This window comes from Agelaius phoeniceus, chromosome 1 (genome assembly GCF_051311805.1).
Source record: "Agelaius phoeniceus isolate bAgePho1 chromosome 1, bAgePho1.hap1, whole genome shotgun sequence".
Classification (NCBI taxonomy): Eukaryota; Metazoa; Chordata; class Aves; order Passeriformes; family Icteridae; genus Agelaius; species Agelaius phoeniceus.
The window spans coordinates 24,259,703-24,285,560 of NC_135265.1; the positions used below are offsets into that span (position 1 = coordinate 24,259,703).

The 25,858-nt window shown below is 35.7% G+C and overlaps 1 protein-coding gene across 2 annotated transcripts in view; it reads left to right on the forward strand.

Moving 5' to 3' along the window:
• VPS50 (VPS50 subunit of EARP/GARPII complex) overlaps positions 1-25,858 on the forward strand; it is an 80,852-nt gene that overhangs the window by 44,555 nt on the left and 10,439 nt on the right. The window contains exons 19-22 of one of the 2 annotated variants that reach the window (XM_054629527.2): positions 4,043-4,161; positions 5,626-5,732; positions 13,066-13,187; positions 16,414-16,494. In XM_054629527.2, the coding sequence (XP_054485502.2) occupies positions 4,043-4,161; positions 5,626-5,732; positions 13,066-13,187; positions 16,414-16,494 (429 nt within the window). Of the gene's footprint in view, positions 1-4,042; positions 4,162-5,625; positions 5,733-13,065; positions 13,188-14,161; positions 14,261-16,413; positions 16,495-25,858 lie in introns of those variants that run through there. The other variant, XM_077174923.1, reaches the window with a different exon arrangement.

Below are 25,858 nucleotides of genomic sequence, written 5' to 3' on the forward strand. Positions count from 1 at the left end.
TACCATTTTCTAAATGCTACATTATAATGTTTTTGCTTAAGCTTTTGTTATTGTTTATTCCTTTGAAGAGTAATGTTTTCTTGGGCTTAACTTGTGCTACTGAGGCTGGATATCATCTTAAAAACAAAAAAGAATAATTGCTGCTTAATGATTTCAAACTCCTCTGATACCTTCTGGGTTGCTGCTAGTGAATGAGAGCCTGCGTTGTTCCCATATTTTTTGTTTAGGGACTTGTAAGCAGCATACTTACACTTGTAGAAAGTGTTTGTAGAATTGTCTTAATTTCTTGGCTATGGATAGGCTGAGGTGTTTTTATTTCTCTCTGCACATTCATATGAGACGTGAAAACTCTGAATACAAGTTAGGTCAGACCTTCTTCAGTCTTTCTATTTCTAACATTTTAACCTTCAGAATCTGTTTCTCCTTGCACAAAGAAAAATTTAGAAGACATTGTCTTACTCTGTGCTAAGCTTTTGCAAGCATTAAATCATTTGATGAAAAACTAGGTAGCAGATGCTGATGAACATATTGTAGACACTGTTTTGTTTGGCTTTTGCCAGTGTGAATGTATGTGTATATGTAGCACAATAAGGATGTAAACATTTAATTTACTTGTCAGTTTATCTGTAGGGTGGGAAGACTTCTCAGGATTTCTTTTGAGAATTTTAATGTCTTTTTAAGTGCTTAGATGTTGCAGAATGGGGCCCCTGGACCCAATTAGCTCAGCTCTGTATCTTGAGTTTTGGTGAGATGTTTTATGTCCCTTTTCTGTAGCTTCTTAAAATGTGTCTGTCACACTGCTGCCTTCTGTCTGTAAGACAGAATCACTGAATTGTTATTGTTCGAAGGGACCTCTGTCACAGAGACTGCAGGCTCATGAGAGAAGTAGCGGTCTGCAGGTCTTACTGGCACTCTGAAACCCGCATGAACTACAAAACACAAGTGTAAAACAGACAGAAATTTGTCTCTCTGAATGGAGGCACAGAGCAAGTTAATTAACATGTGTCCAGGATATCTCCCAGGGCTGGTACTGGAATGAAGGTATTTTATGACTGAGGTGACTGTACTTTACAGATGACTGTCCTACTTTCCCTTTTGACATTTTTAGTCTCCTCTCTGCATTTCTGTCCCAGAGGCAGGGTAAGTGAGGTACTTGTTAATAGGTCCTTTGGGATGGATTAGAGTGAAACAACACTGAATGATTGGTGTTTATACATACATATGTATGTATGTACGTATGCCAGGTTTATTTTAGAACAATTTGGTTTCAGTGGAAATGAGGTATGTAGCCATTTTATCTAGCATGTTGTTATCTACAGTAATAGAACAATATAAAAGTATCAAGATATAACTTAATGAAATATACAAAGAAAAAAGAAGGAAAAGGTAAGAGTAGATAGTGGAAAGATAATACAACTCCTGGATCTAACTGGGACTTGGTTTTTACAATTTCAGTGTCCGCTGGTCAAACTGATGGCCACAATCTTGATCTGTTGGGGCTGAGGGAAACCACCAAATATGAAAGTTCACTGGGTTAATAGACATTCATGGTTAGGGGAGAGCAGCCAGGTACCTCCACTGGAGGGGTGTTTTTGGCTGCTGCAACATGGTGGATTGTGTGCAGTCCTCTGGTGGAAGGCTGCAGAAATGAGTCTGGGGGCATTTTGGGGGTCTTTGGTGGTTTGTGGCCCCTTCTAAATAACTTGATTGCTGTTTGACCTGGCTTAGTTGAGCCAATTATGCTTTATCAGAAGGGGTGAATACCTTAAGGCTTATGTGATACCTCCTCATGGGAAGGACATTGTCATGATAAAAAGCATTATCCTGTCTCGCAGGATCTGTTTATTACTGACTTTTTTCCATATCTGGGTCAAAAAATGGCTTGTTGCTAAACAAAGGCTGGTTTTTCATGGTCATCCTTTGGTGGTGGGTGTGCACCTCCTCTGTCTTATGGAGATCAGAGGTTTTGCCAGCACACAGTTGGCTGTGCAAACCTGGCCTCAGCAGAGCACCTGCTGCTCTTGCAAATTGCCAATTGCTTGAGCCATTAACCTTTAATGTTTCACAGCTGTCTGTTCCAAAGTGCTGACACAGAAAGAACTGTTTAAGATGTAGAAGGTACACCTATTTTGTTACTCTTTACATAGAAAGATAGAAAACCTGCTTAAATAACGCAGGTTAAAATTTTTACTAAGGTTTTGTGTTTCAGTGACTGACCAATTAAGGTGGAGGCACATTTTAGCACTGAAAATTGGAATTATTTCAGATGGAGGTTGCAAAATTTTGTTTCCAGAGAATATAGGCATGTTGCCAAATGTAGAAAGAAGTAGCACAATAAGGATGTAAACATTTAATTTACTTGTCAGTTTATCTGTAGGGTGGGAAGAATTCTCAGGATTTCTTTTGAGAATTTTAATGTCTTTTTAAGTGCTTAGATGTTGCAGAATGGGGCCCCTGGACCCAATTAGCTCAGCTCTGTATCTTGAGTTTTGGTGAGATGTTTTATGTCCCTTTTCTGTAGCTTCTTAAAATGTGTCTGTTGTGCCACAGTTCACTTCCAGTATTGTAACACTCTTCAACTTTGATGAATCTTACAGCTTCTTGTGGGTTGGTTTGAGTGGATTGCCTTAACACTTTACCTCATTATTGCTACAAGATACCTGAATTATTTTAGCACTTCAAAACTTTACTGCAGACTGTGTATATTCAAAATAGATTTATAAGGTCTCTTCAGATTGAGGTCACTATTTAATAGTTGTTATTTAATGCATACTTTAAAATACAAATGCATTTATCTCATAAATAGCTGTTCCAGATCATTAATTGCATTAGATTGAGAGGACTTAATAAAAGTGTTTTTCCTGTTAAAAAAAAAGTAATCTCTAAATCCCTCCTATTCTATGATATTAAGACAGTTCATTAATGTAAACTGATAGATTCTTACATCAATGTGAACTGTAGTTAAAAATTTGTGGTCAATTTATCATTTTACTGTCACTGGATTTTAATTGAATCATCACGTCATTTATTATATGCTAATGCATAATAAGTGGTGTAATTCTTTGTGCTAATGTCCCAGTCAAGTTAGATAAACTGTGGTTCTTTTTGTCCTTAGTCAAGGCTGTCCTCAGCTCAGTTTTGAAATAAACTAGCTGCTTTCTTTACAGCTTTCCTTTGTTTAAAATGTTCATGATGCAGATATTTTGCCTGGGAATTCTATTGGTCTGAACATTTCTTTTGAGTGTCTCATACTACATTCTCTTTTTTACACCTGAGCTGGTTTTGTGTTGAATTTGTTTGTACTGTGGGATTCTTGCTTTTGTACATAGTGCTTTCACAGTGCTAGCCTTGAAAACTCTAAGCAACTTGGGGCCAAGGCATGTGTGACTGAAAAAAATACAGGTCCTAGTGTGTTTTGCCTGCTATTTCTTAAGGATCCCGGAACCAGAGTGCGTTGCCTGTGTCACTCTGTGGATAAAGTGACTTCAAAGCAGTGTATGTGTTAAGGAAAAGTGCAGGTGCATTCTGCATAACTGCAACTTATTTTTTTGGTATTGGGTTGTTTTCTTAATTAAATGTATACAGTATAAAGAAGTATTTTTTGTGAAGCAATAGTTTAGTTCTTCTTGCAATAATAATTAACTATTATGCAGTGCCAGGGTTTTTTCCTGCTTTTTTTACTGCCACTGTGTGGATGAATTTTGAGGATTTATTACTGTTTTTTTTCAGATTATAACAAAATAATAAAAGCTCAAATATGTGGGCACTTTATACATCAGCTAGAAAGCAACACAAATTATTGGTAGCTGAAATGCAGGTATTTACCTAATCAACATAATATAATTTGCCTCTTGCATTTTTAAAGAACATTGCCAGCAGTCTTTCAACCAGCAAAGTTATTTGTATCCCAGTCAAGGTAAAAGCCAAAAAGCGACCAAAGTGCAACATTAAATGAGTGATAATATTATAAGAAAAATAATGGTAGTAATATTGGTAGTCAATTTATTTTTTACTTTTTTTTTTTTTTTTTTTTTGTTACCAGTATGAATCAGATGAACAAGAAAAAAGTGCATATCAAGAGTATGACAGTGACAGTGATGTACCTGAAGAGTTGAAAAGAGATTATGTGGATGAGCAGACAGGAGATGCCCCAATAAAAAGGTAAGTTGGCTGTGTGGGTCCTTGGTCTAATTCACATGCTTTTCATCTCAGTGTTCTAATTAGTTCAGTTTCTGTAATCTACAACAGTGGAATAATAATCAAATAAACATTATGCTGCCTGCACAGTTAGAAGGCTCAGCACTTAGATCTCTAGAGTGGGGAGGAACATTAAATCACTCATCATTATTGCAGAGAAAACCTGAAGAAAGGAACATTTTGAAAGCAGATGAAGGATCTCTGAAGCAGGTAGTGGAAAACTGGTTAATAAGGACTAGATGTTAACTGAAGGTCCTTCTATAGCAGCTTTTGTGCATATATGTAATTTCTGTTGTGTCAAAAATGGTTGTTTGCAGACAAATGCTTTGAGTTTTGGGCTTCTGCACAACAATAAACTTCTACAGGTTAAGAAAAAAAAATAAGACTATTCCATAGCTTGAAGGCAGTACTTTTCAATTTTAAGTTATCTTTTTCTTTCATACACCATAGATATATATAAATGAATATGCGTAGTCTATTTTGATGTATATAAAAAGTATTTTATTTATATATATTCATATTAAAAAAGCCAACTTAGTATCCTCTAAAAGGATCTGAAAACAAGTTTCTGTCTAGGACACTGTACAACTTAGATGTACATTGGGACTCTGTGAAGCAGGCTAACATTTTTTTATGTAGGGTTTGCAGGACAACTAGAATGCCATCACTTGGATCAAAGCAGAGTGGCAGAGTAGTTACAAGTTAACTCTTTAGGATAAAATATTGTTAGTATGATTCTTTCTCTAAGGTATACCACGTAAACTGCTTCCTTTCAAGGAAGTGATGGAGATATAGTTAAAAATCATTTAATTGGAACAAGCAAGAGTTGCTGTCCATAGGTTTGTGCTGTGAAATTGAAATTTTTGGAAGAATATAATTTTGAGGTATGGCAACTGGCAGAGGTTTTCTCTTAAAGAAAATTAAAATGTGTCTTGTTGGATAAATATCGAGTCCAACTTCCTGCCTGTTTCAGGACTAAAATTTATGAAAAAGTTAATCACTTTTTAGTCTCACCTTCCACAAAATTGCTTCTATTTCTAGGTAGCAACTTTCAGCTGTAGCTGACAAATCTGCCTCTGTTTTGTTGTGACTTGTGCTGTTTTTATTCTCTCTGTGAATTATGAATTTCATTCAGAGTGAGAGACTAAAATGACTGTTTGGGCAAGACAGAGGCCTGCAGCACTCCAGCATTAGAATAAAAGTCAAAAATTCCTTCTGTAGCACAATTCTGTGTAAATTAGATCAGGCTTCTTTCTTAAATGTTAGAATCCTAACCCTGCTGTGCTTTGGCATAAATAAAATTCTGCACTGGAAGACATACTGTCATGTGAAAGAAGGGGGGAGGAATAATACATTTTCCACTAAATTTCATTTGTATGTCTTTGAATGTTTTCATATTTACTGTATTTTGTTTTGTATTTTTTAAAGTGTTTCTCGAGAAACTCTGAGGAGCAGAAAGAAATCAGATTATAACCTCAATAAAGTGAATGCACCTATTCTAACCAACACTACACTGAATGTAATAAGGCTTGTTGGTATGTAGAATAATTGTTGTTTTTTATGAATTCTTTTTTATTTTTGTACAAACTTATGGATTATAGCAAATATGTTAAATGATATTTAAGGCCCTGAAAAATATACTTAGTTGGACTCTATTTCTGCTCTTTGAAAATGTTAATAAAATAGAAATAAAGCACCAAACAAATTCCTTAATTAAATAGACAAATTTACTTATATCTTGTGCATTATTTTTACCTGGAAAATTAATCTGCATGCATATGTTGGTTTTAACCTATAGTGCTAGTTTATTTGTCTGAAATATTGAATGTGTTACAAGAGTAGATATAGGAAGCAAGATTTATTTTAAAGTAAAATAGTTGCAAAAGTAAGAACTTTATGACTAGGGTTTTTTTTCCATTTCATTATTCAAATTCTCACACTCAGAATAACTGTTTTTACTACATAGTAATCAACTAGAAGAAAAGAGCTCACCATATATCCTAGTAATTCCTAGGAAGTTTAGGGAATCTTTATCCCTGCTGGGTCATCAAGATGTGACTGGACAGGCTGCTGAGCAGCCTTGTGTCTTTAGGCCTGCTCTGAGCAGGAGGTTGCACTGGGCCACTTCTTGAGGGCTTTTCTTGCCAGCTTTTTCTATGAAAACACTTGCCTCCAATTCTAGATGTGATGGCATTGATTTTTTTGTGATCATGCCTTCTGTGTGATGATCTAGATAATTGTACAATAGCTATTTTCTGCTACTGACTTGTGTTTATTTATAGAGAAGGGAAAGTAACTACCTAAATATATCTGAGTAGGCAGGAAAGAGAGGAATTCTGTATGTGTTGCATTAATGAGGTTTGCCTTTAAAGGCATTTGAAAATGATTGTTGCATTCAGAGTAAGCCCTTTTAAAAAAGGTTACTCCAACACCTGGTTATAACACCTTTTGCTCCCTTTGAGGGCAGCATGAAAGTCAGGAATTAATTTTCTATATCTTCTTTGCAGGTTTGCTAAAAACCTTTTTTTTCCTTGAGAATTTACCATATAGACCTGAAATGAGAGTTTATTCTGTTGAGACTTTTCTGTGATTGATCTGTGACTTCAGTTGGAGAGATTTGTTTGCTCTTTCTGCTATAAGGTTTTGCTCCGAGAAAATTGAGAATTGAGTATAGAAACCACTCATGGCACTTTCATGCAAACTTCAGCCTCTGTCCCTGCCATAAAACACTGTACCAGTAGGTGAAGCAGTAGTTCTGGTTTTCCGATTTTATATAAAGAAAACTATTTGTAGATTATATTGATAACCCCAAAATTAAACATTATTTTAAACGCTCATATATATATGCTTTTTTCTCCTTCTGGAATTATTATTAATTTTCAAATTTTCTGCTGTTTGAGGTGTTTTATATTGTTTTGGTAATGTGATAGTATTTGTAATATTTTGTATTATAGTGATGTTATTTAAAACATGGACTTGGAAAGCACCTCCTGCATGAGGAAGATGTCATTTAGTACCACCTATAAATATGCTTGCTTGAGCTTCAGCTTAAAAATACTTCTATTCCCACCACTCATTCTAATAGGAATTCTATTTCAGAAGCCTTGTCATCCTAAAGAATATAAAAAAATTATCCTCCTATTTTCTGCTGACTTGATCTTATGACAAAAGAAATTTTGAGGTTTAACAGATAATTTTGTTTTTCAATGCATACTGTTCTGCTGTTTTTACAGGAAGCAATCCTATTTCTTCTCAGTCTTTGATTTGCTAAACAATGTGCCAAGATTTCTAGTGTCCCCTGTATTTATCCACCAGAAACTTCAAATTTTCTGCTCTTGTTGTAATCTTACCAAAATCTTGCAATATGTTGGATGAGATCTTCCTGCATTGTCCAATTCTTATATCATTGCATCATGGTCCTAAGTTCCTTCCATTTTGCACCTCTTTTGATTTCTTACAGCTTCCTTGTACTGGCAGTGTGTAATGACCTTGTACAGCCAGCAGATCCTTCACTTTCCCAGTTTTTTTCCAAGAGATAAGCTGCTAGTTTATAGTAGAAAGATGCATGCTTTTTAATTAATTGTCCCCTAAATGCATGGATTTACGATTTGTGCTACTGAATTTCACCCAATTCTTATTATAACAGTCAACAAGTACTCCTGTACATTATGTCAGTCCTTTTCTGTTTTGATAGTGCCTCTTTATTTTTTTCTATTATCACTCTTATTTTTGTGCCAGAGTAATTCATGAAAATGTTAACGAAATGGCCGATTGCTGGGAACTCCACCAGTAGCTTTTTTAATTACTTCCCTTTCCAACACACTTCAGCTTCGTTTATGTACTGTGCAATGTTGTTATATTAATACTTTTACCAAATCCCAGATGGATGAAATGTACTGTGTCCTTTGTGTGGAAAATCATGTACTTTAGTCTAGTACAGTTCACTTATGTTACATCCATGATTTATCTTAATTTTGCCTCCATATTTCTCTTTCTGTCATTTCCATAATTTCTTCAAAACAATCTGAAATTCTACATCCTTAAAGTTAAAACAGTGGATCAGTAGTTATTTGGATTACTTTTTTCCCTCTTTTATGTTTTCCTTTGCTGTTTTTCAGTCATAGTGATGAAGATGCAGATTTAAGTTGCCCAATCAAGTAACAGAAATAATTGTCTTACTTTTTAGGAAAGTAGTAGTGCCCATTGTGTCATACTGAATGAGTATGACAGTGTTTGTTGTAACCATTTTGAAGTATTTCTATGTCCTGTATGCTTTGTATGGAGGGTAAATGAATAATTAAAAAAGTAGTTTAATATTTATAAACTATATAAATGAGTTGCTAATGTATGATTGAAGTGGGAGCAGCTACAATTTTTGTTTGAATTTCAAATTAACAGTTCATTTTCCAGATTTCTCTCACATTAATTAACTAAGGTAATTAGTTCTCTTTTTAGTATGAAGTAGCCATTAGACTAATTTATAAGGTTAATTTTTCCTATCAAGCCATTGCATGCTGACTTAAAATGTAAAGGAAGAATAAATCTGTGTTAAATTTGTATGGAATAATTCAACTAAGCACTATATATCAACAAGAATAATTAATGATTATGTCATTTTTTATATTGATTCAGTGATCTCTTAATTAGTATCATTCTGACCTAAGAAGTAGTTTAGTGGGTATTTCTTATATTGATGGGTTTTAATGCTTTTTGGCCTTATTTTTGCTCGAGTTGAGAATGGGTTTTGAGGACAAATTCTTAGATTTTGCTTGCTTTAAACCCCATTATCTTGCAAGAAAATCATAATAGTGATGACCAACCTCACAGCAGAAGTTGTTAGCTGAAGTGAGTGATTGGTAACATAACATAGAACCTCTTGTGACTTCAAAAACCTTAAATCACACAGTCTTTCAACAGACTTTCAAAGTCTTTCACACAGTCTTTCAACAGACTTCTTCCTTCAAAGCAGTGTTTTTGCTCTTGTGTCTTCCTTCCACCATTCCTTTTTCCCAGTCACCTGGGACAGGGATTCCCAAGGTCTTGTCAATGAAATCTGATGCACAGAAGGCATTTGGTATATCAGCCTTTCCTGTGTCCCCTCACCAGGGTTCCTTCTCCATTTAGTAGCAGGCCTTTTGTTGTTGATGTATTTGAAGAAGTCCTTCTTGTTGTCCTTGACATTCTTGACTATATTTAATTCCAGGTGGGCCTTACCTTTTTTTTGTCTTTGTCTGCTCACTCCAGCAACATCTCTATATTAATTCCAAGTGGCCTGTCCCTGCTTCTACCTCCTGTATTTGTCCTGCTTTAGTGACTTTTGGCAGATGTTCCTTGTTCATCCATGCTGGTCTTTTGCCCCCTTTGCCCAATTTCTTGCTCATCAGGATGCACCCTTCTTGAGCGTGGAGGAAGTGGTGCTTGAATATTGACCATCTCTCTTGGACCCTTTTTTCCTGCAGAGCTCCCCATGGGATTCTTCCAGGAACATCCCCAAAGATGCTGAAGTTAGCTCTTGAGAAGCCCAGGGTTGCAATTTGGCTTGCTGCCTTGCTTCCTTCATGCAGGATACTGAACTCCACAATCTCATGGTCACTGTAGCCAACCAAGGCTGTCCCCAGCTTTCACACCTCTAACAAGTCCTTCCTTGTTCATTTGTATAAGGTTGAGCAATACACCATTCCTCATTGGTATCTTCCACCATCTCTGTCAGGAAGTTGTTGTCAATGCTTTACTGTTTGTGCTTTGCTGTTTTGTTCTTCTAGCAGATGTTAGGATGACTGAAGTTCCCTATGAGAACCAGGGCCTGTGACCATGAAGCTGCTTCTACTTGTCTGTTAAAAGACTTCATCCACTTCCTTCTCCTCATCAGGCGGCCTGTAGCAAACACCCCTGACAGCGTCACACTTACTAGTCTGCCCTGTTATCCTAACACTTGAGCTCTGGACTGACTCGTCGTCCACCCCGAGACAGAGCTCCAGGTGTTGCCTCACATCCAGCACCACTCCAGCACTGTGCTTTCCAGGTCTGTCTTTCCTAAGCAGCATGTAGCCCTTCATGACAATATTCCAGTCACACAAGCTATCCCAACATACCTCCATAGCTGCAATGAGATCAAAGCTCTGTGACTGCATACACATCTCTAATTCCTCCTGTTTGTTCCTACTCTGTACGTTGGTGTACAGGCACTTCATAGAGGTGTTTCAGTGTGTCAATATCCCAGTGGGAGTGCAAGGGGATGTCCCATAGTCCTGTTTTATGTCTTTGGCTGCTTGTACCTGCTGGAGGTATCCCACTTAAACCTTATTTTTCTGCATGCATGGTCACTGTAACTTTCCCCTTACTCCCTCCATCTTTCCTAGTTTAAAGCTCACTTTACCAGGTTGGCCTGGTAAAGATTTGTTGGCAAGAATTTGTGTGCGCTAATTTGTGAGGTGCATCCGTTTTGTATAGATTAGTCTGATAAAGAATGCTCTCTACTTGCTATCCTTAAGGTCAGAAGGAGTTCTGCAAACAATACTTCAAAAGAAACCTGGCAAATGTTAGCAGTTTAAGCTATCTAGAGCATCTAGAAATTCAAGCTACTTTTCAGTTGCTGAAAATTAAGGTGCTTTTTTCAAGTATTTCTGGAAATTTCTATTTTGATATGGCTTTGGACTGTGTTTGTGCTGTTTGGAAGTATTCTTATATATCCCTTTTTAACCCAAAACAGTAACTTCAGCCCAAGTATAGGTAACAATGTGTATACATTAAAAACTGGTGTCCTGTGAGAGAGAGCAACGAGGAGGAAATGTTCTTGGAACACTTGTTGTGTCAAGATGCTGAGTGATGTAGTAATAGAGAAATGTTCTTGGCACTGGAAGATTTTTATAGGTACAGTACTACAGGGCAGTGTGTAGTGCATAGCCCTTTGGAAAAGCATAAGACACTGCCCAAGAGATTACCTTCAGTATTGATGCCAGCTGCACAGATACTTGGAAGTCTTAACTGTCCAGATTGTGACTCATCACTCATATTGGATTGCAGGCAAATTGAAAAATATGTTTATCACAGAGTAAGTGGAAAAAGTCAGCCTGTCCAATACAGAATATTCAGATAGTATGAATGCAGGTGACGCTTGCTTTAATTAGGGTACCAGTACCATCCTTTCACAAGCATCCAAAAATTTCCACGTTGGACTGTGCATTGGATATTCCCTTTTAGAAGACAAATAGAATTTTTTAAGTCCACTTTTCAGTTTGTTCATAGTACTATGGGTCAAAACATTAATAATTAAGTAGTATAGAGGTAACAAAAGGGCTAAAGTGACAAATATCAATTATTACAACCTCTGTCAAATCTCTAAAAATAACAAAACATATGCTTGCAAGTCTCAGCAAACAGGGTGTAGTCATCCAATAAGGAGTCTAAATTAGATAGAAACCTGGAAGGTAGCAATGTCAGGCTATTGCTTGGTTCTTACTCTAGTGCTCTACCATTTTATCAGGTATGTAGCTGTATCATGCCTGTTTCAAGTTAGTTATCTTTGCTGACCTACACAATTACTTGCTTGAAAAATTAAAATAACTCCCCCTTTATTAAAAGCTAGCTTTTGTTTCTTTGCTCCCCAGTTTCTCTGATTCAACCAATATTTTCTCTATCTATTAGTAGATTACTTCTCTGGGCAGAGTATTAACTTGAAGATGAGTGTTGTTGACTACAGGAAAAAGAAATTGTTTTAGCACCTTCCTGTAATTTCTCTAACCTGTCACATCTAAACATGTCTAGAATATGACAATTTGTGAAATGACCTGCTGTATCCTACGTGCTGGGGTGGACTGTATTTGTGTTTTGGTTAAAAAATTGCTGTCTGTCTCTTATTGTAATAACCAAACAGTTTGTTGGTAACAAAATAACATTTGTTATATGTTATGTTTTTAGAACAGTAAAAGGACCAGCAGGATGTCATTTTTGAGGTATCTAGCAGGAAATGCGGGGGTCTCTGTAATATCAGGGTTTTCATTAAATGTGCTTCTTTTTTGACCCAATGAAGAGCCATGTCCTATGCTGGAAACAAAAATAAGTGAAAGCTATAGGCCCTGTGAACTAGGCTTGTAAGGAGAAATCCCTTTTGGACTTCAAATCCTATGATCAGTTTGATTCAGATAACATATAGATGAAGATCCTGAGGCTGAGGTTTTTTATAATTTTAAATAAAAATTATTTTCTGAAGTCCAATATGTTACAACAGAGAATAGTAAGGAAGAGAAGGAATTATTCTTCTCCCTGGATGCTCCACGGTACTCATAGTCTCTCTCCCTGGAAGCATTTCAAACTTAAAACTACTTGAGAGTCTTACCACAGGATAGAAAGGAAGGAGAGCAGAAAATGCTGTATCACTGATGTGAAGCTCATAACTCCTACAGTTGTTGGGTAAAATCCAATCTTGGACATATCATTTTTATACTGTGTTTTTCTATTGCTTGAAAAATATCCATATGTGCATATATAAACACACTAAAGCATAAAATCTTCAGTGGCTCTTTATAGCATTTGCCAGACACTGCTTTAGCAGATAATTATTTTTTACCTAAATGAAGGTGAAACTTGTAGAGGATCCAGACAGTTGTATGTTGAATTTGGTACCAGAAGACTGAGAACGGTTGAGTACATTTTAAAATGGATTAACATCTATATTTTGAGAAGTATTGGTGTCTTAAGCTATCATTTTAGCTTTGTTTTTAAACCTTTCCAATCTGTAAACTATTATTAATTTGTCGTTAATAAACGATGAAGGCTACATAGTATGCTTGGTAAAGTTGGCGTTGAGTTTTTCTGAACTTTGTAGCACTTGTACTGAGGAAACTGATCTTCTGTATTTGATTTTTTAAGGGAAATACATGCAGATGATGAATATTCTGAAGCCTATTGCATTTGATGTGATCCACTTCATGTCCCAGCTCTTTGATTATTATCTGTATGCAGTCTATACATTTTTTGGCCGAAATGACATGGTAGGTAGAAGCATTTTTTATTTTCAAGTATCACTGTACACAGAGAATGAAAATACAGAGATCTCTTTGCCTAAAATGCTATCTAATATGTAATTCCCAGAAAAATTAGTGGCAATAAAATGGATTTGAATGTAGGAGTAAGAAAAAGCTGATAATATCAGCAATAGGGGAAGGAAGTACTGGGAACATTATTGTCAGTGAGACATTAATCATATTATGTTTTGAATAGATAGATTCTCTATTCTTTTTCCCAGCACTATTGAACAGGAGGAAAGACAATGTGAAACACCTAGAAGTAGTAGTAGAAAGGGGGTAGCAAAGGAGATTGCAGAAGGGTGGTTTCAGCCTAGACAATATAAGGTGATTGAATTTTTCTGTATGTATTTCTCTAGTTTACATGAGAATAGTGAATGTAGAAAAAGGGGGCCATGGAAACTTAAGTTTAAGAAATTTGAAAGACACTTTTTCATATCTAGTATTTTTCTGCCAAACTACTTGCATTAATGAAAACAATGTTTTTTTGAGGGATCTTGTAGTTGAAAAAAATGCTCGTCGGCAATGTCTTTACATAACATAGATCAGCTGTCAATAGAGTTGTCTTAATAGCTGCATGTGAAAACAACTTTCTCCTATCTTGGCCCCTAAATTACTCCACAAGTAACAGTGTCGAGGGATGCCAAATCCATCATCATTTGTTGGCAAATTGTAATGAATTTTCAGACTCAACATATGGTTCTAAAAGGTTTTGAACTGTTTGGCAGGACAAATGTATTTTCAAGTTGTGTTTACAAGATGGGTGGAGGGTGTTTTCCTTTTGTTGGCTTTTTTGTTTGTTTGTTTGTTTGGGGTTTGGTTTGGGGCTTCTTGGTTTGTTTTTTAAGATAATTGATTTCCATTGGCTTAGTTGCTCTGCTATTCACATTGTGTTGCATTTATTGTTATTTTTTTGCACCTCCTGTTTTGTGTTTCTAAAGCCCATACCAGCTTCCTCACTCTGTGCTTCTAACAGAGAACAGCACAGTGCTAGGCAGGTAAATGTTCTAGCAGATGGGTGGTAGAATTGTGATGTTTTTGTACTGTGCCTAGTATTTGTTTTGACAGATTGTTTTCCATGGGAAACACAATGCTTGCAAGGGTTTGTGATTGTAATAACCCTCTTGTAATGCTGCTTAAATGTCCTCACTCCCCATAGTGTTTCTAAAACCTTTAGAAATTAGAGATGGGTGATGGTATGTGATTTAGACCACTCAGAGAGTTCCTGTTTTATTTTTATTCAGAAAATAATGTCAAATGGGATTCTTAGAGTATGCTGGTATAACTTGCTTAAATGTTTAAAATTATATATGAATATTATGGTTATTTTGTATATGTGAGTTAGTACACACATAAGGAGAGTGATTGGTCATACAGAGTTCATTGCCAGCTTAGTGAAAACCAGGGATTTAAAACATATGTGTTGAGTTCTATGTCTGTTCATGATGCTGTCATTGCTTTTTCCAGACCTTGTTCAAATCATTATCCTATGTAATCAGTATTAGCTTTCTTCACTTCCAAAAATTAAACACTGTTGTAACCAGAATTGCTTTCAAAACTTTTTTATTTGTGGGCTGCAAATTAAGCCGGCCTTATCTCAAATTATGGAGCAAGAAAAAATTAAAAGGATTGCCTGTATTTAACATCGACTCACTAAAATTTAAGACATTCATGAACATGCCACAAAATAGTTTTCCTTAGCAGAAACAAATTGAGGTGATTTTTCTATTTTTCTTTTTTTTTGACAGGGCATTGCACTAATTTGTAAACTTACTTTTTAAAGTAACTATAGGAGAGTATAAGAGGTAATTACTATAAGAGGTTAATGACAAGAGGTAAAATTGGTGATGAACAGAATTATTCTGCAAATTGTTTAATGTTCTGCTTACTAGCCTTATTAGGTCATAAATTTATGGAATTTAAAAATCTATAGTTCGGCAAATAGAAATAGCAAGAACTTGTATGAATTGAGTCAGCTGTACTGATGAGTGAAATGTTCATGGTGAAGCCATGAGGTTCTGTTCTTGTGGATGTGTCTCCTAGATCAGGTTATAGATTTCATCAGAGTGTACTTTCAGTGGGAATTCAACTCAGATGTAAATTGTCATTTAAAATATAGGAGGATTGGGGCAGATGGACATTTTAAATTAGAAACTTTGGATGCAGTAAATGGTGACCTAAATTATACCTGTCTTTATTCACACCGGGGAGGAGGTCACGTAAACTCAAATACTTCCTTCCCTGAAGTCTAATAATGCAGCATACAACAGTGCCCTAAATAATGTTCAGCAAATTGCCTTTTGGTGTGAATCACATACCAGAACTGTATTCAAATCCTTCCAGGCTGTTGACTTCAGTTTGTGTTTGTTGCACATCCCGTTTCCACTTTCTTTGTTGTGTTAGTTTGTTGGGGGGTTTTATTAACAGTAGAAGATAAGAAGTTACAATAATTATGCATGTCAAATCAGACCCTCAGCTTGTATAATCCATTGCACTCAGGAGCAAATTAGTGTAGCTATATATATATGTGTGCATACATATAAAAATAAAATAAATACATATGTATAGCATAGGTGTATATATATTTAACTGTATATCCTAGCTGAGCATCAGCCCCATACACTCCGGAGCTGTGAGCATTAAGATGGCACATTTCTGAGGCAGATCTTTGTAGGCATTAAGTAATAATGACTGTTTATGAAGATCAGTGGTTATAATTTTTACTTATGCAAGATATATATTTGATGATTACAAGGGATTGTATAGCTAGAAAGAAGAATGAAAGCCATTTGACTTGGATGTGGTGTGAATGCAAGGCTCAGAGATGGTGTTGTGGGGAACCATTCCAGGCTCAATGAGAAATGTGGGGAGCCATTGCAGGCCCAAATAAGAAAATCTACAGCCCCGAAGTTAAATACAAAAAGATGTATTTAAGATACCAGATGTTTTATTGGTATGAATGATACTTTGTCATCTTCATTGAAGATACTTAGGTCATTCTACATACCAGTGCAGTGTTGAGTGCTGTGACCTCTGTTGATTTTCTTTTCATTTTGTGTGGTTGTGATTTTGTGCTAAAATTTTAATGTGAGCAAGTAGATAGTCTTTGCAAGCTCAAGTTTTGCTGTATAACTTTAAAGTTTAAACCAAAGAGATTTCCTTTCCCAACTTAAGTGGAATGTATTTCTTCCAGTTTGAATCAACAGGACTGGGCCTCAGCAGCAGCAGATTACGCACCACACTGAACAGAATCCAGGAGAGTCTGATTGATCTGGTAAGTACCTGGATGTTGTTAATGCTCAGTGGAATAGGGATGTGTGTATGATATTCAGGAATTATATTTCATCATGGCTTTTTGATTTTTTTCCTCTTTTCACATTCAGTGTGAATGTATCTAATAAGCCTTTGTTCAATAACGAAGGCTTGGTTTCGTGATGTAGAGGTCATTATTGTATTAAATCACTTGTTTCCAATGTACAGCAAAACTAATTAAATAGATTTTGCTAGATGTAACAGTGAAATATGATATTTAAATCTTCTATTATGATTCATGTAATAAGTAGAGACAATTCAGTATTATCTTTACTAAGAGACATTTTATAAAAAGAAATAGATGACTCATTTTTCTTCAGTAAAAGAATAGCAAAACAGTAAGCTCTCCTGAAGATTGTTCACCTTTCAGGATAACAGAGGTTGTATACTAAGACCTTCCTTAATTTTGGGGAATTTTCCCTGATGTATTTTTTGGATTATATCCCATTGGCCATTTTGTGATTTATTTTCAAAATGTGAAAAGTAAATATGGTGCTCGTGTCACACTGGCAGTAGGTTACTGTCCTGCACAGGAGGATGGTAAAGGAGACTGTAGGTAGGTTTTGTGGATTCAGATGAACAGCAAAATTTATAAAGAAATATTGCTAAAAACTACACCAGAAATGGAAGTTTGAAGTTTTCATATTCCACCTAAATATAAAACCCTTGAAACATTTTGAAGAAATTTCCTCAGGGTATCATAAATGGCTTGTATAGTAGTTAATACCATGGATGCTACCGGAAGGTTTTATTTTCTGAGGCTTCTATCTTAGAAAGAAGAAAAAGATGTTCTACTCTGACTTGCACAAGGATTTGACACTCCAAGAAATGTACTTTATGCTCTTTTAATTCCTTGAAGCATTATATCAAATCCTAAACTCTTCTCTCAGAGAAGCATCTTAAAAGGCTTGGAGGTCATTTCTTATACAGTCAGTAGAGGGAGCATAAGATAACTAATAACCCTAGGCCTCTGAAAAGGAGAAAAAGGCTTCTTGATATTCTTCTCAAAGGCAGTGTATGCAGAAAGAAAAATTAATTACAGGAAGTACTTGCAAATGAATTGGTTAAAGATTATGGAAAAATGGCAAGTTATGAAATTAATTTTTTAAATTTCTCTGTAGTGATGGTTCCTGACAGTGCTTTACAGACTTCATTTTTTTTTACAGTTAAAATAATTGAAAAAAAATTCTAGGAGTGAAATGGAAAAATAGCAGCAGTTTGTTTTCTTCCTCAGTCATTAATAGTAGTGTAATAGATAATGTTATTGCCAGCTGAAATTAATAGCTATGTTCAATGTAAGATTTGAAAGAAGAAAGAAATCTTAGCTAACTGCTGTTAGCTTAAAGACATTCCATGACGTTTATTAATATCTTATGAATTTAAGCCAGTCTTATACTATAAATGGTAATTTTAAACTTTTTAGTTTATGAGGAAGTTAAAGTATTCTGGGTATTTTTGTTTATTGTTTGTTTATTTTTAAGAGTTTGTGAAAGTCAAGGTTCATTTTCATTGTGTCATAAAAAGGGTATTTCTTGAGACTGCATGGATGAACTGCTCAAGGAATTCTCCTATCTTATTTTAAATTTTTGTAAATTGCTTTCTGAAAGTATTCATGTTTGTGTTGTGGCATTCAGTCTCACGGCCTGTTGGGAATTTGAGGTTGTTGCCTTGTCTTCTACCCATGGTAACGTTATCAAGGGCTTAATTTCTGTCACATTTCAGTTCCTGATGACAGCATCGATATTTTATTTCCATAAAGATAGTCAGAATCTGACAATTCTGAATCTGTGACCAAAACTTGGCCAGACTTGCATAGAGATGAGAATAATTTCACAAATCTGTCAGTGTCTGTGAAGGTTGAGCTACGTGGTCTATATCAAGATGCTTCAGTAAGTTAAACTGGATAATTTCTAGCTTTCCTCTTGGACTTTCTCAATTACTTTTTTTGAGATATGAGTGAATGAAGGCCTCTTTACTCAAATTTATTGTCAGGATTTAGGGGAATAATTGGAGGATTGAGTGGCCACCCCCTCCAGCTTTGTGTGGAATTCTGGTAGTTTCTGTTTAGGATTGAATTAATGCTATCTAGTTTATACCAGATACCTTTTTTTTTTTTTTTTAAATAATACTCCTTTTATTGTTGTTCAGCTGAATTTTAAATTTCCTTTGTGAAGGAAAAAGTGATGTGGAATGGGAGTTCCACTTCTGGCAAGTTAAAGCACTAAGTGTGCTTTCTTGCATTTTTGTAATGTGTTCAGTATGAAGAGTATGGAGGTCGATTGGAGGCATTCCCTGTAACTCCTTATGGAGCTGCTCTATTTTCCCATTATTACAGTGCAAGAAGTTTCTGTCCTTTAATATATACTGTGCTTGCAGTATACTAACCATACTTGGAAAAGAAGTACTTTCCTGGTTTTTATTTGGACCACTGAGCGACTAGGTCAGATTTCTGACTTGTGGCCAGTGTGCAAAAGGCTGCAGCAATTGGAAACACTTCCTCTCCTCTTCCCTCCATCCCTTCTCGTGCATCACGTGCCTCCTGCTTCTGCTGGGGGTCCTTGTCCCCTCTGAGCAGGATTCAGCTGTAGCTGAATCACTTCTCCACTGCTTTGTGCTTCATGGCAAAACCAACTGTACTTTATAAACTGCAGCAAGTAAGTCCTCCTGCAGTTTAGATTAATGTTTTACACAGCGAACAGGAAATACCTGAAATGTGAACATGTATTTAGTCCTGCTAACTTCTTTGCAAGGCAGTAATGTGACCTCAGCTGTGATACATATTCAGTGTCAGTATGTTTTCCTACACTGATAAATGATAAACCACATGATAGTAAACAAAAACCCCCAAACAATAAACAATGATCAAACTGCTTCAGTTGGTAGTAAATGAGCTCATGCTGGTCATAATTGGGATACAAAAACATTTTTAATTTGAACTTTTCTTAAAATTTGGATGTTCTGTATGATGTAATCAAAATGACAGTAATAAAAGTCTTCATTATGACAATGATAAAAGGACTTAAAGGACTCTTTACAATTGAGCAAGCATGTTCTTAAAACTAGTGCTTTAGATATGCTTCCAATCTCAAACTGTTACAAATTTAATAATAATGGAATCCAATTATGGCTTTTTTAAAAATACCGTACTGCTAATACAGATACTGGTTTAAGTATGATATGAACTTTTTTTTGTTAATAAATAGACTTAGTTAAAAAAAATAAAAAGGGTCTACCAATTAGCAAACCTTTATTTGCTTTCTTATAGTAACTTATGTGGAAGTGTGCTGACAGCTTACAGTGATTGAGTAAGCTGTTTTCTGTATGTAACCTCTTTGTCTTAGCCTTAAAGCAATACCTTTAGGCTAAATCAAAAGTATAAGAAACAAAAGCACTGTGAGTATTTCTTTTGTGTAGTTTAGGGTTCAGTTTCATTTGAGAGTTAAGAGAACAGTATGACTTTCAAAGATTTTTTTGGCCACACTTTATTGAACTTCATATGTGTATCTGAACTTCATAGTCAGGTCTTTGCACATCTAGAACAGAATAGCTTTCATACAGATTTCTTCTATGCAGCAGCTTCAGAGTTAGTAATTTAATAGTTACTTCTGGATCCTCCAGAAGTAGCACTCTACACATTCATATATACTCTACAAATATCTACACTCTACAGATTCGTGTACACTCTACAAACACTCTACTCATTCACATAAGCAGATTGTATTAAAAAGAAAACACAGGGTGCAGGTGTCCACCAAGTCACAGCTGAGCACTTGGGAACCAGCAGCAGCTCTTCTTGAGAAAATTTCTTTGTACGAGAAAGTGGGGCAGTAAAAATGTGTGTGAGCAGACCAGACCAGCTTACGTGGTTTTTTTTGCAAGGTAGTGGTTCAGGTTCTTATGATGCCTGTGCATGTGGTTTTCTGTGGAGTCTCATTTGACATTAATTTTTTTAGGACATAGTTCATGACTCATTTTCTCAGTTATCTGTCAGCACACAGTGATTCCTCACAGAGGGATTGTTGCATTGGTTGAGACAACCAGTAGTAAATAAACCTTCCAAATTCTTGTAATTTTTTAATGCAAAAGATCTGCCAATACCTTTGAAAAAAAAAGTCAAAATCCCAGAAGTGGTGCAAACTTAATTGAACTCTTTACTAAGTCAGTGGGACTGACCCAAATGAGGTTGGGGACATGCTTGTTTTGGGACAAAGAGCATGGAGGATCCCCAGTCTTGAAACCAGAACCTCATGCCTGCTGTAAGGCAATGCTGATCAATTCAGCCCTGAGGACAATGTGAAATGTGTGCACTGTAAATGTGGGGAAGTTTGGGGATCCCTTTTATGGCTCTTCAATAATGCTATAAAGACACCATTTGCATGAAAAGGACTGTAAATAATAGAAAATTATTAGCATGGTTTCTCAAGATGGTTTGTAGTTTGGTTTTTAAAGATATGGTTTCTTAAAACCTGTAGAGTGGCGATTACATTGTTTATGTTTGATTTACTTTCTTGCAAGTTGAGTCAAGATTACCTGCTTGGTAAGTTTTGTGCCCCTCAGCAAGAAAATACTAATCTTGCAATTTAAAACCTAGTAGGAGTATTATAAAATACTATTTAAAACCTTAACACATTTACAACATATTGAAGAAATACTTTTACCTTGAAAGCAATGTGCTTTTGCAATTGGCCCTATCTGTAATTTTCAGCATTCAGCTTCAAGAACAGTTAGGGATCTGTAAGCTCAAAGGGGAGGAAAAAAAAGCCTGATTGGTTGCTTTCAGTACATTTCTTGTGATCAAAAGTTCTTGTATATTAAGCATCTATTTGGAGTTAGTTGAACTATTTTCTATAGTTCAAGTATTAGTTGAACTATTTTCATTTTCTGTCAGCTTTTGAATACAATAAGAAGTTATGCTTTCTTTGATCAGTTTGTTTTCTTGTAATTGATGCTCATGATATTACAGAAACTATTAATTACAGTTTTTAAACAGAGATGGTGGAGCTGTCCTGTTTTATGTAAAAATTTGGGGTTAGTCTGTTTTTTCTTGTCCATCAGCACACATCAAGTTCTTGGCAGAAGTGTTGCTATGTTGCAGCTACTGTGGACTGTTCTTCTGCCAGAACCTTTTCAGATAGTACAGTTTTGTCCATGCTTTTTGAATACCACTTACTCCTTTAAGATTGGGATTTCTTCAGTAACATTTAGAGTTATTGCAAAATCAAACCTAACATTTTTGCTATTGTGTGTGTATATTAAATAGAAACAATTCTGAAATGGAAATTTTATGCAAAAAGTATTAGGCCAGAAGAAGAACAGTTTTAAAAGATTATTGGTTATGAGTGTGATCTGCAGAACTTTTTGTGCTGGGGACAGGTTGTAGAGTTTACTGGTTTTTGTTTAAAGTTAGTGGAGGTGGATGATTGTAATTAACTGTCAACTATTTCACCATAATTGGCAGATAATCAGTTGCTTCAGTCGTAAGTTCTTCTGGATAACTGAAATAAAAGTGGTTTTGTTCTCATGAGATCTGTCCTGTAGAAATGTCTCTCTTGCAAATTAAATGTCAAATTTTTAACTTAGATAATTATATAGTTTATACTTCCAATTTAGGTAATTAGTTTATAGTCTCCTCTTCACATTGAGATGGAAGGCTTAACAAAAGCTTGCCTCTGGGTTCAGCCAAACTTGAAATGAAAACGTTCTCTTGTTACAGATGACATTTTTAAAAGAGATTGAAGGAGAGGCTTGTTCCTTACACAGATTTTATTTTTCTACCTGTTCATTAAAAATTTTTTTCTTGGGTGTAAACAATTAAATGATAAAGTGAAGTACCCAACAATTAAACAATTAAACACTCCCACTCATCTGATACCTGTTATTTGCAAATACATACCCTTTTGTTGTAAAAACAGTTCCAGATGAGTTTTAATTCAACTGTAAGTATCTTGAAAAGATACTTCCCAAAGCATACACTGTAGCTCATACTACTGTTATTAGCAACCCTTAAATAGGTGAACCAGCCATAAGCCTGCTTTAACACTTCATCCTGATATTTTCAGGTCTTTATAGCAAAGCAGCTTGTAAAAATAATTGCTAGTTGGGTATGCCTATCATGTATAGCATTAGAACAAACAGTTCTTTTCCTGTGACAGTATGAGGAAATTAAACTAAGACTAGAGAAAATTTACTAGTTAAGACCTGCTGTAAGGTGTCTGCAGGCAGTACTGGTTAACCTGTCCTGCTCTGCCTACTGTATTTCATTTGGTTATTGTTCAGATCAGTCTGGTGCTTTTAATATTTTTTTAATTTTTTTTAACACTTTGGGTTTTTTCTTTTTTGGCCAGGAAGGAGAAGAGCATCTCGTAGTTTGCATCAGTTCCATGTATACCTTGAAATTATTTTATCAAATCTATTTTGTGCAGTTTTCTTACACAGATGTTGTGTGGGCTGTGGTATGTCTTTGACATTTCCCAGTTTTGCTGGATCCTCAGGACCTGCTACTCTGATGCAGGGAGGAGCTAAGCAAGTTTATTCTGCTTTAGTATTGCTCTCTGCATGCTTAATGCTAGGTGCTACAATATGTTCTCAGTGTAACTTGACATTTCTTGAAATTAAAGTTCAACTGGCTGCTATTTAATTTTCTGGCTTCTACTCCCTTCCTCTTCCTCTTGAGGCCGGCAGTTTTACAGGACCCTGCTTGTTTGCTGTGGTACACAGAGGGAATCACTGGCAACAGACATTTTCTTGCAGATTTTCTTCATTACTGGAAGGGTTAACTTTAACAAGTCCAGTAAACTGAAAAACATCTGATTTCTTTAAATAGTCTGTAGCCTTTTTTCCTGTTCCAGCCTGTGTGTTTTGCCCCTTTATTTTCCTCTTTCAGTCATTTGATCATTTCTGTTAATGAAGGCAGGAGGAAAAAACACATGCATCACCAAGACCCTTTCAGAGTGATCCTGTGCTTCTTTGGGGTATTGGCACACTGGCTGTTTGCTTTTTGCTTTCAACATGCTTTTGCAGTGCCTGCTTTTCAGAACAAATTAGGAGAATGAAATGCTCATGCTGTTTGGCCACGATATTTGAACCAGAGTTTGACTCCCTATTTGAAGGGAGCATTATCTCTGATTTAGCCAGTTCTCATGTACCTTTTGGCACATTATTGGCATTTAAAAGATGTTACTTACATTTAGGAGAAGGAAAAAGGAAGAAAAAGAAGTTTAAAATGTGTTTGAAGTGGCACGAAACTTTGAAGTGAGATAAATACAAAATGAAGTCTTCATAATATTTGGCTTTTACATAATTTGTAATTAGTCTTTGAAAGAAAGAAAGCTTCTTAAATGTTTACTACTGATACTCTTCCCCCAGCTCTGTCACTCATTGTCTCTCCTAGGGATACAGCATTGCTTGGTTAGCTGTGGGTTTGGCTGCTTTTGGCATGTAAACACTTTAAAATTGATTTATTTTTAAAATTTTTTGTTCGTTGGGTTTTTTGTGGTTTTTTTGTGTTGCTTTGGGTGGGTTTTTTTGTTTGGTTTTTTTTTTTTTAATCTGAGAATGGAATGAAGTGAAAAAAGTAAAAGAGTGGACAGATAAAGAGGGAATTTTAATAATTAATCAATATTGTCTTTGCCTTAGTTAATGTTTTTAAAGAATTAATTGTTGTGGCTAGATGGTTGGATGTCATTGCCTATCTGCAGTAAACATGTGGATATGCTCAGGAAGTACCTTAGAACGCTCTGAAAGAGGTCACAGGATCTTTAGCAAATATCCAGGCCCTTTGGCTTGCTTATCCATTCTGATAAACTCAGCAGAATGCAAACATCATAGAATTGTGAAGCATCTAGTAATTTTAATTCCAGATTTATCTGGCTGAGTGCAAACACAGATCAGAGCAAAGAAAATTAATTTTTCAAATAATATAACATTGTAGATAGCCTTTATAATAGTTCCTATCGTCAGTGCAACTGTATCTGATCACATTTGCCATAAGCTTCTTTTAGAAGTTTTATCTTCTGCTTACTGATGTATTTCTGTGAGTTCTTTTAGTGCTAAAATGATATGTTGATTTCTCAGTCAGCAGTCCTTGATTTTAGTGTCAGAATTTCTGTGGGGAACCATCAAGGTTCCCTGCTTTATTGGCTTTTTATGTCTGTAACCTAATTAGAATATTTTTTTAATAAGTCTGAAGGTACTTCCTCACCCTTGTTAGTGAGAGCTCTGCTTTCCCAGACTGCGCATTGTTCCATCTGCTGTAGCCCATTTTTATGTTTGTGTTTGACGTCTCTGGAGATGCAGAACCAAAAGAGCCTTGCTGATATAGCAAATCCACCTCCTATTGCCTTGGGCTGTCACACCACAGGAGGAAACTGCCAAATAAAATATGAGAGAGTTAAAGTAGAACTTGTGAATTTTTGTTCCTCCACACCTCAAACCACTTTTAGCAGCTTGGTCGCTATTATCTTCTCAGTTGTCTTATATTCTTAATGCCACTTTTGATTTGGCATTCATCCAGGCAGTAAACACATTCTGGTGCTGCTTTGTCTATAGCAGCAAAGTTTTGATCTTTCTGCTCATCCTGTATCACTTAAATTTTCACCAGGTCCTTACACATTTTGACATAATCAATTTTCACCTGCCCTACGTTTAATTGCTGCAACACTACCACAATGGGTCTGTCAGATATTTTGCTATCTGAATAACTGCCCTGTTGATTTTCCAGTTTTCAACTGATCGTATGTGCAATACTTCTCCTCTTGGTGTTTCAAGGTCTGCAATGAAATATTCCTTTTTGTCTCAATCCTGACATATAGAATGAGTGACACCACTAATTCCCACCAGTGTTTCAGGTGCTCACTGCTCTCCTCTGTAAGTAAAAGTGTCCAAACAAAATCTGCTTGAATAGCAAGTATTCTATTTCAAGTCACTTCTCACAGTTGTTCTCTGCTGTGGAGCCCAGAAGAAATTCATGGCTACTGTTCTGGTTAGCTTGAGTCTTTCTCCCTCTTTCTGTAGTTACTTCACTGCAATTTCCTCTGGTTTTATTTCTATCTCTAGTGGAAACAAACAAACAAACAATTCACAAACCTGAAAGCTGCTTTTTTTCATTACATTGTTTTTGTCTTTATCGTTTTCCCTTGTTTAACTGCAATTTCAGAATTACACTAATTTGTTTTTTTGAGTCCAAACATAAATGTTATGTTTAAGCATTATTATTGTCATATTGGTTGGTTGTTCCTATGCTGTTTACAGCAGCCATGTTAGCCACTGATTTTACTTTTGTGAAAGTTATTTTTTCCACTACTTTATCACTGCTACTGTTACTTGTT